The 12,640-nt window shown below is 47.5% G+C and overlaps 1 protein-coding gene across 3 annotated transcripts in view; it reads right to left on the bottom strand.

Annotated features, from left to right (window-relative positions):
- Positions 1-10,098, bottom strand: part of VAPA (VAMP associated protein A) — a 38,553-nt gene extending 28,455 nt beyond the window's left edge. The window contains exon 1 of one of the 3 annotated variants that reach the window (XM_027526210.1): positions 9,725-10,098. In XM_027526210.1, the coding sequence (XP_027382011.1) occupies positions 9,725-9,803 (79 nt within the window). In that variant the 5' untranslated portion in view covers positions 9,804-10,098. Of the gene's footprint in view, positions 1-9,024; positions 9,062-9,724 lie in introns of those variants that run through there. The other 2 variants (XM_027526208.1, XM_027526209.1) reach the window with 2 other exon arrangements.
- Positions 10,099-12,640: the final 2,542 nt, after the last annotated feature.

Here is a 12,640-nt window from a genome sequence, read left to right as displayed (position 1 = left end):
AGCATCAAAGATGGCAGCTATAAAAATTTAAGACGTTGGTGGAGATTATTTTTGTAAACTGAAACATGTCACAGTCATCAAGTTGAACATATTCTCTTAAGTTTTGTAGTCTAATTTTATTTAAGCAAGGAGTTTTACTAGGAAGAATACAATCACATTAAGAGTTGATTCTAAAGATCCACTCAATCTATGGCACAGGAAATGAAGTACAGCTGGCCTCACAAAAGGCTACTTTCAAGAGAAACTGCCACCTGGATCCACAAGCTCTCTGTCATCTGCTCTCCCCTTCCTCTCAGCTAGCTGCTTCTGCTTGCACAGGGCCCACTGCAGCCACTGTCTCCAACCCTCTGCGACCTCAAAAGTCTTTCAAGAGGAGACATCAAAACATTGACTGTCAGCCATCCATACATACACGGTCCAGCCTGGGGGAGATGCCCACCACAAGACCAATGAGTCCAGTAGTCTGGACACAGAGGGAGGGCTCCTGTGAGCGTCCACACTGCTCTTAAATACAGTCTGTGTGGGCAAGGCCGATTCTCTGAGTAACAAACACCCTCGACAATCTACCATGCTTCTCACCAGGGACCACCAACTGATGCTGACAGTAGGAGTTCAATTTGTCAGCTGTCACAGGACACTGTGATTTATAATCATAAGGACACTTATGATTTATAAATTAGATCCACTTTCAAACAAACATGGTTTTCTACTTGTCTTCATATGCCTTAATTTTAACTGTTACTGGATGGTTACAGATTTGTTTTCTACTGACCTTACATAGGCACCTCATTGTAGGACAATTGAAACTTTTGATACAATCTCCCAAAGTATCAAGTCTAATAACAAAATAATTTTTTCTCTTACTATGAAGAGCATTGAATGTTCATGCAGAAATCTTGAAAAACACAGAAAAGTAAAAACAAAAGCATCCTAAAGTAGACCTAAGGACTGCTGACGTCCTTTTCTTTCTGATCTTTTTCCTCACACATGTTACCATAAATACACTCATATTTACGAAACTTCTCATGGGCGGGATAAGGCTGTCATCACCAATCAACTTATCACTAGAAAGGGGACAAGCAGCCATTATCACCTGATGTGACACAATTCTATCTATGAAGTATCTGTACCAAAAAAATACTGAAACCTGAATCTTTAAGCCCTTAAATCCAACTCCAAACTTACACGAAATACATACCAGAAATATCACAAGTCTGGGACACTCCACTGGACAACGACGGGGTCTTTTCAACAAGTGAATGGTGCGATAAAAAGCAGGTGGACGAGGCATTGCCAAAGATTAGGACAACCTGACACCCAGCAACCAAAAATCAGCACTATGGGAAGATTTCAACAGACCAAACATCAGATTACTGAAAAATTACTTTTGGTTTTATGAAGTGACAATGGTGTCATGATTATGTAAAGAAAAAGCCTCTTTTTTCTTATTAGAAATGAAAGCTCAAATATTCAGGCTTGACATGTTATGATAGCCAGAATTTGTTTAAAATACTGCAGTAATCCTACTCTCCCCCAAACAGTAAAATACTAATAATCATTAAACTTACAATTATATGAAGCTATTAAAGAGTACAGAAGTTCATTAAGTTATAGAAAGTTTTTTATGAATGTTTTTAAAGTTTTCATAAGGAATTTTAGAGTAATCTGAGTCATATTTTAGGCATAATAAACCCAGTAAACAAGCATTTGCAAAAATAACTGACCCTCCCTTTACACTTAATTTTTTTTAATCAAGAAATTTTCTTTAGTGGTCACACAATATTACATTTTGTGGTCTGTAAAGTTTAATAAACTGGTGAATATTATGTTCTTTTAAACCAATTTTTTATTAAGGAAAGCAAGATCCACGCTATATTAACTACTATATCCTCTGAAAGACAGGAGTTCACTGCAGGGTCAGTAAAGATAACAGAAGCAGCAAGACAAAGAGTTAGCAAGCCCCTCTGAAAGCAATGATAAAGGGGTCCTTGCTACAAGACGTGCCTCACAGCTCATCTCCACATGGTTAAGGAACAGGTAATTATTACAATATAGAAAACAACAACAAAATTACCAATACTAACAATCACAAAATACCAAACTCAGAAGAACCTCATCAAGGTCTCCCAATTCTTATGTTCTTCCATTTCATAGAATTGTGTTTCCGTTTTGCACTCAACCATCCTATGCATTCACAAACCTTTACAGCCAGACCACCACCGAGAAATCACCCACCCCTGCTTCTCTGCTTCTCACTTCACAAATGAAAAAAGCGAAGCACAGTAGTCAGCTCTTAACAAAATACCCTCTTCTGGAACTACAAAGCTCTGAAAACACTACCTGCAAAGGCAGACGAAGCATCTACTGAAAGACGCAAGGCTAAAACCATGACAATTAGAGGACAGAGGGATGGTCTGAGTCTTATTAACGCGATCAACACTGACTGGGCAATCACCCAGGCCAGATCTTGTTATCACGGATATAAAAATAAATGGGCATATCCTCAAGCGCTTCACAAACAGCTTGTGAGAGAAAAGTATGTAAACATCAGTACTGTGCCATGTGGTGAGTGCGGTAATTGCCAGTGAGCAGCACCGAGGACAGGGTCAAGAAAACGGCAGTGGCCCGGGGCCTGGAGAGCCAGAGACAGCACCGGAGGTAGGGCTCCTGCAGGGGAGACAGCCCTCCGGACAGGAGGTGATGACATTCGGAATCGAGCATGCAGAGGCCTGCAGCACTGACGGCGTCTGGAGAAACCGCTGCATGCAAGCAAAGCTACAGCAGAGGTGAACTGAAGAGGCAGGCGCGGATCTGGGCTCCAGTAAGTGCGTAACAGGAAAATGCTACAGGTTCTTCAACCAGGGAGGCAATAGGATCTGGTGTGCGCTTTTCACAGGGTAGTTCTTTCAGCATCCGTGAGGACAACAGGCTGGAGGAAGTGGGACACAAGGAGAAAGGGACCAGCCTGCTGACCGGTAGAGGAAAGAGAATCACCTGAAGCAAAGAAACGAGCCAAGTCCAGATCCCTCCCGAGTCAGGCACGTGGACCCCAAATGCCCATGGGTTCCCTCCTTAAGTCCAGCTGGAGGACCTAAATGCAGCTACCCTATCTGAGGAGGTCAGGACCTTCCCGCAGGTGCTCTCCCAGGCCCCTGAATGCTGCCAGCATCTGCCAGCTCCCCTCTCCAGCTGTGCAGCCAGAGACCGCAGCGCTGTCCGGACACTCTCCCGCCGTGCACACACCCAACAGACTCCCTCAAACGTCTCACCATCCCCACCACTGCCCCTCCAGCAGTCAGCACCTGCATGGACGGCAGCCACAGCATGGGTCATCTCTCGCTCCCTCCAACACAAGTCCACACTATGACCAGATTACAACACTCCTGTCAACACAAACGTGGTGTCAGCCCACTACCTCCACACCTCTGCCTTCTCCCCACTGAAGATCAACAGTGGGTCAAGATAAAAACAGAACTGCTAAGCCAACACCCATGCATCCTGGCTGACCCAGCGACTGGGGTACTGACCCCGCAGCCTTGTAAACACAGGAGAGGTTATTTAACACATCGAACACCACACCCTCCTGCCTCAGAACCCTTGCACCTGCCGCTCCAGGAGTGTACTCCTTTCCTCTTCACCCAGATAACTTCCACTCACTCTTGGAATCTTAGTCAACCTGTAGCAGCCTTCCTCGACCACATCAAAAACCCCTATTTCACGTTCTCACAGCACCACAGACTCTTCAAAGCTAATTTGTCTTCTGATGATCTGATTAGCTTCTACCGCTCCCATGACCATCACCTCATAAAAATAAAGATTCTTTTACTCAAAACTGTAGTTCCAACACTTATTCAGTGTGCATCACATATAGTAGAAACTCAATTCTTTCTTATATAGCTGAATGAATTAAAGCAAATGAATTGAGAAACTGAGCTGCATTTAAAAGGAGAGATTCAAAAGTTATCTCTGGGATGCAAAAATACAGACTTTAATTTTTAGATGTGCACAGCATTTCTGGAATGAGTAATCAAGATGCCACAAAAAAGAAATTAACAACATAGGAAAAGGAGTAGGCGTGCACATAAAAAGCCCAGTTCAGGATACGCAGAGTTTGAGATATCTGTGCATGTGTGCTGAGTCGAGGCCTACTCATTGTGACCCCATGGACTGCAGCCCGCCAGGCTCCTCTGTCCATGAATTTCCCAGGAAAGAATACTGGAGTGGTTGCCATTTCCTTTTCCAGGGAACCTGCGACCCAGGGATCGAACCCAGGTCTCCCTCATTGCAGGCGAATTTTTTATCACTGAGCCACCACCTGTACTGTGCTTAGTCACTCAGTCGTGTCTGACTCTTTGTGACCTCATGGGCTGTAGCCTGCCAAGTTCCTCTATCCATGGGGATTCTCCAGGCAAGAACACTGGAGTGGGTACCCTATCCCTTCTCCAGGGGACCGTCCCAAACCAGGAATCGAACCAAAGTCTCCTGCATTGCAGGCAGTTTCTTTACCAGGTGAACTACCAAGGAGCCACCTGCTGCTGCTAAGTCACTTCAGTCATGTCCGACTCTGTGTGACCCCATAGACAGCAGCCCACCAGGCTCCCCTGTCCCTGGGATTCTCCACACAGGAACACTGGAGTGGGTTGCCATTTCCTTCTCCAATGCATGAAAGTGAAAAGTGAAAGTGAAGTCACTCAGTCGTGTCCAACTCTTCACGACCCCATGGACTGCAGCCTACCAGGCTCCTCCATCCATGGGATTTGCCACGCAAGAGGACTGGAGTGGGGTGCCATTGCCTTCTCCAAGGGAACCACCTGCTGCTGCTGCTGCTGCTGTCGCTTCAGTCGTGTCCGACTCTGTGCGACCCCATAGACGGCAGCCCATCAGGGTCCCCCGTCCCTGGGATTCTCCAGGCAAGAACACTGGAGGGGGTTGCCATTTCCTTCTCCAATGCATGAAAGTGAAAAGTGAAAGTGAAGTCACTCAGTCGTGTCCGACTCTTCACGACCCCATGGACTGCAGCCTACCAGGCTCCTCCATCCATGGGATTTTCCAGGCAAGAAAGAGGACTGGAGTGGGGTGCCACTGCCTTCTCCAGGGAGCCACCTGAGCAACATTCAAATCCAGGATAGTCAAGAAGTAATCAGTATGTGGTAAAGAACCCATCTGCCAACGCAGGAGACAGAAAAGAGGCAGAGGCTCAACCCCTGGGTTGGGGAGATCTCCTGGAGGGGAACATGGCGACCCACTCCAGCATTCTTGCCTAGACAATTCCATGGACAGAGGAGTGTGGTGGGCTACAGTCCATAAGGTCGCAAAGAGTCAGACATGACTGAGGCAACTTAGCATGCATGCACCCCATCAGTATGGACTCCAAAGCGGATGGCGACATGAGGAACTTCCCAACCTAGGATCAAACCCATGCCCCCTGCAGTCAAAGCACAGTCTTAACCACTGTACCACTGAGCAATCCCCCAAAGCTGATTTTAACTCTGAACTCAACACAGATTTGGGTGTACAGCAATGTGTGAAAAGAGCATGGAGGAGACAGAGAAGCCCTCAAAACAAGGGAGACTGAACAAGGGAAGTTCAGAGATAAAATTGAAACCAAATCAGAATCTCAAAAACACGAGCATTTAAGAAAAAGGAGGTAACAAATCAGACAGCAAAGATGAAGGCTGGAGAACAACTGTGTCACAGGAGTCAGAAGAATCGAGTTATTAAAAAGCGAGCTGTCAACACTGGGAAGTGCCAAAGACACGTCCAGGGAGACAGAAAGCACCGTGGTCACCACAGTGGCCATCAGAAGAGACCCGGAACTCCTACTGCTTTTCCAAGAAGCCTGACCACAAAGGAAACAAAGCCCAGGAGACATGAGAGCCTCAGGGAGCTGGGAGTCAAGGAAGTACAATATCTTGCTGGTTTGTTTGTTTTTAAAAGGGAAGACTTAGGTTTATGTGTTCTTATGTTTAAAGGAAACGTTGACAGAGAAAATACCTGCTGAAACAGGGTCTGAGTCATAAGCCATCTCTACCTTAACCAGCAAAACCAGCAGAACCAACAAGCTTGGACATGAGAAGGGCTCTGCCTTCTCAGGGAAGTGTGGACGTGTGCCGACGAACAGGTGCTACAAGAGGGGACAGCACATCCCAGAGGGCGTGTATGCCGCACTTAAAAGAGTTACGCTCTCACCCAGAGGGCAGTCAAGAGCTCCCTGAAAACGGTTAAGGAAGATATGACACCCATGTCCAGGGTGTGGGGAAACAGGCCAGGGGTCTGATGTAGCCGCTGTGAAACGAGAGTGAGTGGAGACGCCTGCAACGGTGCCACACACCCTCCAGGAGGAGGCTTGTTCCCCATCCTCCCTTGGGTCTCTTCTTCCTGATGTGCTGCTATCCAAAGATGCTTTGTCTGAACATCACTGGTCCCTGGTCGCTCAGAGCGCTTAGTTTTCTTTACTGATGCTATTACTACGGGCCACCTTCAACACAATGATTTTGGTCTATTTTCCTTTCTCCGATCATGGCCAGTAAGAATATATTCACAACTTATTTCAGCACTTTCTAAACTTTCTTCTCCAAACTTCCCTCCAAAATGAACAGGCTGGAAAAATAAAATGTTGTATAATACAAAGGAAAAAATTTTACAAGAGTAAATAAACACTTTAAAGACCCCCCCAAAAAAAGTCTCACATGTAATGCAAAATTTCACACCTGAATTCTATGTCAAATTACTGCCAAAGCTTAAAAAACAGAATTTTAAAATACCTACATCTTTTTCTTTACTAATGCAACAAAAAAACTACTTCAGAGTTCATGACATTATAAAAGTACTTTCATATAAACAATTGTATAAAACAAACTAGAATAAAATATTAATGTAGGAAATGTATTAAACTGTTATTTGCTTCTCCAAAATTGTGCAAAGTGCCAATAATTCATAGCAAGATGACTTTATTATGCATGTAACAGAAAAATGCACCATACAATCTCAAAATGATTAAATGATTCATTCTTGGAGAAACTATCTTAATCAAATGTAAAGTTAAAATAATTCAAATAAATCTACCAGAAGATGACATTTTGCAAAAATATCCTTAAACAGACTTCAACTAAAAACTGCAGATGATTTAAAGTAGAGTTGAAAGATTTTTTTCACACCATCATCAAAATTAGCATGAAGAGAATTGCTGATTTCAAATGAGTCTCCTCACTTAATGCTGAACTGGTCTTTGGAATACCGAGGTTTCCATCAACAACTTATTTACCTCTGACTAAAAGAGTAACTTTTAAGAAGGAAGGAATCAAATGACACCAAATGTAGCCTCCCAATTCGTCCTACCCGCTCTACTTTCCCAATCCTCCCCATTCCGTACTCTTAAACAGAAGCACACAGCACACCCTGGGTACCTAAGCACAAGCCAAACTTTTCTCACATCAGGAAAGGAGCAAAGCATTCCCACGACCTGCGCTCCCGCTTCCCCAATTGAAAGCAAGCCAATAAAAGTGTCGGAGAAGACTCTTCAGAGTCCCTTGGACTTCAAGCAGATCAAACCAGTCAATCCTAAAGAAAATCAACCCTGAATATCCATTGGAAGGACTGATGTTGATGCTGAAGCTCCAACACTTTGGCCACCTGATGCGAAGAGCCAACTCACTGGAAAAGATTCTGATGTTGGGAAAAACTGAAGGCAAAAAGAAGGGGATGGCAGAGGATGAGATGGTTAAATAGCATCACCCAACAATGGACATGAATCTGAGCAAATTCTGGGAGACAGTGCAGGACACTGGAGCCTGATGTGCTACAGTACAGTCCATGGGGGTCACAGTCATACAGGACTTGGCGACTGAACAACTCCTCCTAAAACAAGTGGGGAGGAAGGAAGAAGGGGCTTCTTTCCTCATACTTGCTTTGCCTCTGTTACAGCATCTGCAGGCCTCTTCCATCTGGGAGTTCAAGCACTAAGAAAAACATGTTTTACTCCTTAAACTACAAACTGTGGTTCTTTTCTCCACCTTGCTTAGCACTGAATCCCCAAATACAAGCTGATGTTTGCTGAGTAAATTACTCATTGTTGAATACTCTTCATCAAATATAGAGATGGTACAAAGCTTTCAATAGTGTTTGCTAAGTAAATGGCCCAGTTGAATATGTGTCCCTAATAAACTTTTCCATGAAATCCTTTTTTTAAAAATGTCAACTAATGTCCAAACTTTAATAGGCCTTGTGAATTACTTTCATCCATAACACAAGAATCTGTTCTGTAATCATAGCTAGTTAATTCTTCAATACCTAAAATAAGCATCTGGCAAGTCTTTGGGTTGGGGTTTTGGTTGTTCCTTTAACTTGCCTCTTTGCTATTATTAGCCTCTTACTACTCAAACGGTAAAGAATCCAAAGAAGATTTCGCCGGTAAAAAATCCACCTGCAATTCAAGAGACTTAAGAAACGGAGATTTGATTCCTGGGTGGGGAAGATCCCCTGGAGAAGGAAATGACAACCCACGCCAGTATTCCTGCCTGGAGAATCCCATGGACAGACGAGCCTGGCAGGCAACAGTCCATGGAGTCAGCAAAGAGACGGAGACGACTGAGCCAGTAAGCATGTCATTGAAACGTACCGACTTCTCTAAGTTTCTTCTTAGAAACTTAGAGATCTCTGTGAACACTTCTTGACCTAAAACTAGTTTTAACGGCGTCCAGGTCCCTAATGGCAACACACACAGATTAACGAGAAAACTTCCTCTGTAAAATCAGCCTCCCCTAAAATAAGTGCAAAACACCTAAACTCTCAGAAGAACTACCTACCATAAAGGTTTACATTAAATTCTTCTATTCTCAGATAAGAGCTACAGAGTTAGGTAGTACCTGAACTTTGGTATTCATGATTCCCCTAGGTGTTTTATTAACCCCCCTTTCAGCGAAAACTATGTAAACTCACGTTACGCCCATAAACTTGCTACAATAAAATGCACTTAAGAAGCCTCGCTAAATATTTCATGGAGTCGTCTTAAAACCGAATTCTCACCTAACACGCGGCTCACTGACATTTCCATTCAAAGAAACTCGCAAATGCACTGAAGAGCCTGCAAAATACAGGTTTTATACACAACTCCTCTCATAGCGGCAGAATACATCTTAAAGCTCTTAAACTATTTAAAACGTGTCCTACGGAAACCAAAGTGTTTTCTTTCGCACTCCATTTCTTTCGGTTTGATTCTCTAAAGCACTGGAGCGGCCTCACAGTCCCAAGCCCGTGTGCTCGTGGGGCCCCCGGAATGAAGGACGAGTCACGGGCTCCGCAAGCTCCCCGCGCCCGCAGCATCCCCAGCAAGAACCGCCTGAGTCGCTCCCGCGGCCCCCGGGTCCCCGCGCAGGTGACGCCCCGCGCAGGTGTCGCCCGGCGCGGAGGACGTCCAGCCGCCTCCGGCCCGCTGACGCAAAGCCCGGCCCGCGCCCGCGCCAGACCGACGACCGCCCTGCCTGCCCTGCCTGCCCCGCGTCCCCGGCAAGCCGCCCACGCCCGGACCCCGCCCCGGCCCGCGGGCCAAGGACAAGGCCGCCGCCGCAGCGAGGCGCCCGCGGGCCGCAAGATGGCGGCGGGAGGCGGGAGGGGCGCGCGCGCCCGCGCGGGCGGGGCCGGACCGGGCGCGGGCGGCGGGGGAGGGGGCCCACCGGGCGCGGCCGCCACCCACTGCCCGCCGCTCCCGCAGGCCGCCCTTGCCAACCTTTGAATTTGAGGTCTGTGGGCGGGTCGAGGACTAGGATCTGCTCGTGCTTCGCCATGGTCCCGGAGGCGGACGCCATCGGAGACAGCGCAGAGCGGGGGCGCGCCCGCGGCGGGTCGCTAGCTGCGGGCGGGGGGCGGCGACGGCGCGGGTCGGCCCGGCTCGACGCAGGGCCAGCGCTCGGCTCCCGAACCCGACACCCGCCGCTCTGTCGGCGACTCGCTGGGCCGCTCGCCGGTCCGCAGCTCCGGGTCTCACAACTGACTCAACCCCACACCAGCCGCCGCGGCCACGCGCACTGCGATCCTCGGCGCCCCACGTGACGCTTCTGCGTGCCTACGTGCGCGCCCCGGCGGCCGCGAGGCCTCGCGCCCGGCCCGCCCTCCACGCCGTCAGGCGCGACCGGCTGCTGCGCCTGCGTGTCCCTGGCCCGCCGCGCTCTGAGCCTAGCCCAGCTGTCAAGGGAGCGGGCGTGGACGGGGCGGAGCTCAGCTCCCTGGCACTGACGCGGCGCGCACCGCAGAGCGGGAGGGCGCAGTCCTCGGTCATGTTCAGCTGCAGTTACGAGACTGGACTGGAAAACCCGCTAAGGTAGCCCATCGCCGTCTCCCAAGCGGGAATGCCAAATAGCCGAAGTAGGAGCGAACAGGCTCGTGGACTACAACTCCCAACATGCTCCGCGCGGGGCGGGGTCTCCAGCCGGACCGGTTCTCTTGCGGCGCTGCGTGGTGCTTGCTGGGAGTTGTAGTAGCGGCTGAGCGCGGGCGGGAAGAAGGGGCGGTTGGAGGCTGGGGTGAGGCTTGCCAACTCTCATTTCGGTTCCCAAAGGATGTCTCATATGCCCTGAAAAAAGAAAAACAACTTTTGGAGACTGCCCCGAGGTTCCCCGGTTAGAAGTATAGAGGCTTCCCAGAGGAGAACATGCCAGGATCTGTTAGTATGCTCCCTCCTTAATTCTATCCATCCCTCCGTCGGTACAGCTGTGGTTCTCCAGTCCAAGCTCTCCAGCTTCCCGAATTCTCTTCTGGGATGCAAAAGCCCTTGAGGAAACACACCTCCTCTGTCGAGGACGCGTCGTTGGGGACCTGATGAGGCAAGCGTTATCAAACTGGAAATAAAAGTCAGAGTCTACAGCGTTTGTTCCTCTGTCTCTTGCTCAGTTTTGATTGATAACGATGAGCCCAAACCAAAACAGTTGTCACGTTCACATGTTGGCAGCGAATTCCATCTGCAGTATTAAGAGAGCCTGTAGTAAACTAAGCTGAAGGAGAAAAAATGCCAACAGCAGAGTTGCTGACCAGTCTTTAACGGATCTCCAGGGTAGTCGGGGACAGGAACATGTAACAAACGAGTGTGCTGTAAATCAGCCGTCATGGTGCTGCTGGAATTCAAATCCCTGGGAAGCACCGCGTAACAACGCTCAAATTGATGCTGCCGCGGTGGAGGAGGAGCCCAGTTGCTCTAGAAAACAAACCAGACAAATGGGACAGTGGCCTAGCCGTGGACACAGAGTCCACGTCCTCACTGCAGTACAGGCATCGGAACCCACTTGGGAACAGCTCTCCGGAGTAGCTAACCTAGCATGCGCACAAGGCTGTAGGCTGTGCCCAAGGAGAGCAGTGTAGCTTCAGCAGGATGCCAGAGCTTAATTTGTTGGAAATGCGTGCGTCCTCAGTCCTGTCGACTCCCTGCGACCCCATGGACTGTAGCCCGCCAAGCCGCTCTGTCCAGGGGATTCTCCAGGCAAGAATACTGGAGTGGGTTGTCATTTTCTTCTCCAGGGGGGTCTTCTGGACCCAGGGATGGAACCATGTCACCTGCCTTGGCAGGCAGATTCTTTACCACGGAGCCAATTGTTTGAAAAGCATCTTCTAAATTTACCTATCCTTTGATTTTCTGCTATTCACAAAATTATTTTGAAATTTCAATTCTCTTTAAAGGAAAATACAGAAAATCTGTTCAAGAGGCTTTAAGATTTAAAAACAAAATAGTTGAAGTTGACAATCTCCCCATGGTATGTGGTACCATATATGTTTAGTCGTGAACTGACGACCTTTAAGCTATCACAAAGTCAAGTTCCTTTTCAGCTTGTTGCAGAACTCTAATCCATGGGTAAGTTAGCCTGGCCAACTGGCCCCTCCATGACTAGGTGAACACTTGTCTCCCAGCAAGCTGACTGGGAACCCCCGGTAGCAGACCCAGCAGGCTGAGGGCTTTGCCTGTTTCCCTGCTGTGGGGCAGGTTGGCCTATTCACCACAAATTCAGGAGGAAGCCGGAAATGGATATATTGCAGTTTCCACATCTGTATCATTCAGAAACTTCTGCCTATTTGAGTTATCACCTCTGCAATCAACTGATTTTCTCTTTGCAGTATAGCTTCAAAAATGGAATAGAGTCTAAACCCATAAGAATCTACATATCTGGTGGTCTAAGAATACATGAAACTTCTTTGGAAGAATTCTTCTATTACTATTTTAGAGCACTGCACTGTGAATGACTCAGAGTCCCCCTGAATCACCTACCCCTCATTCAACAGTGCACTGTTTAAGTGCTTTGTGCTTTGTTTTCATTTTTTAGTTTTTTTATGCCACATGGTGTGTGGGATCTTAGTTCCCTGACCAGAGATTGAACCACACCGCCTGCATTGGAAGCACACAGTCTTAACCACTGGACCACCAGAGAAGTCTTGTTTGTGCTTTGGTGTTTTTAAATACCTTTCTTCTTACACTTCGAAGAACTTTACAAACATCACTCGCTACTCAGAACAACCTCATAACAGTTGGCAAGTGTTACTTTTGTTGTTAAATATGGAAATGAAAACATAGGTGAGAGCATCTCATGTCAGTTAATAGACCCACACTGGAGGGGAGGAATTGCCCAGTTTTCTCTTCTGTGCATTTTCGCTCTTCGCAAAG

The sequence above is a fragment of the Bos indicus x Bos taurus genome, chromosome 24 (genome assembly GCF_003369695.1).
Source record: "Bos indicus x Bos taurus breed Angus x Brahman F1 hybrid chromosome 24, Bos_hybrid_MaternalHap_v2.0, whole genome shotgun sequence".
NCBI lineage: Eukaryota > Metazoa > Chordata > Mammalia > Artiodactyla > Bovidae > Bos > Bos indicus x Bos taurus.
Note: the sequence above shows the minus strand (reverse complement) of the source record. Positions and strands in the feature narration are given on the sequence as shown.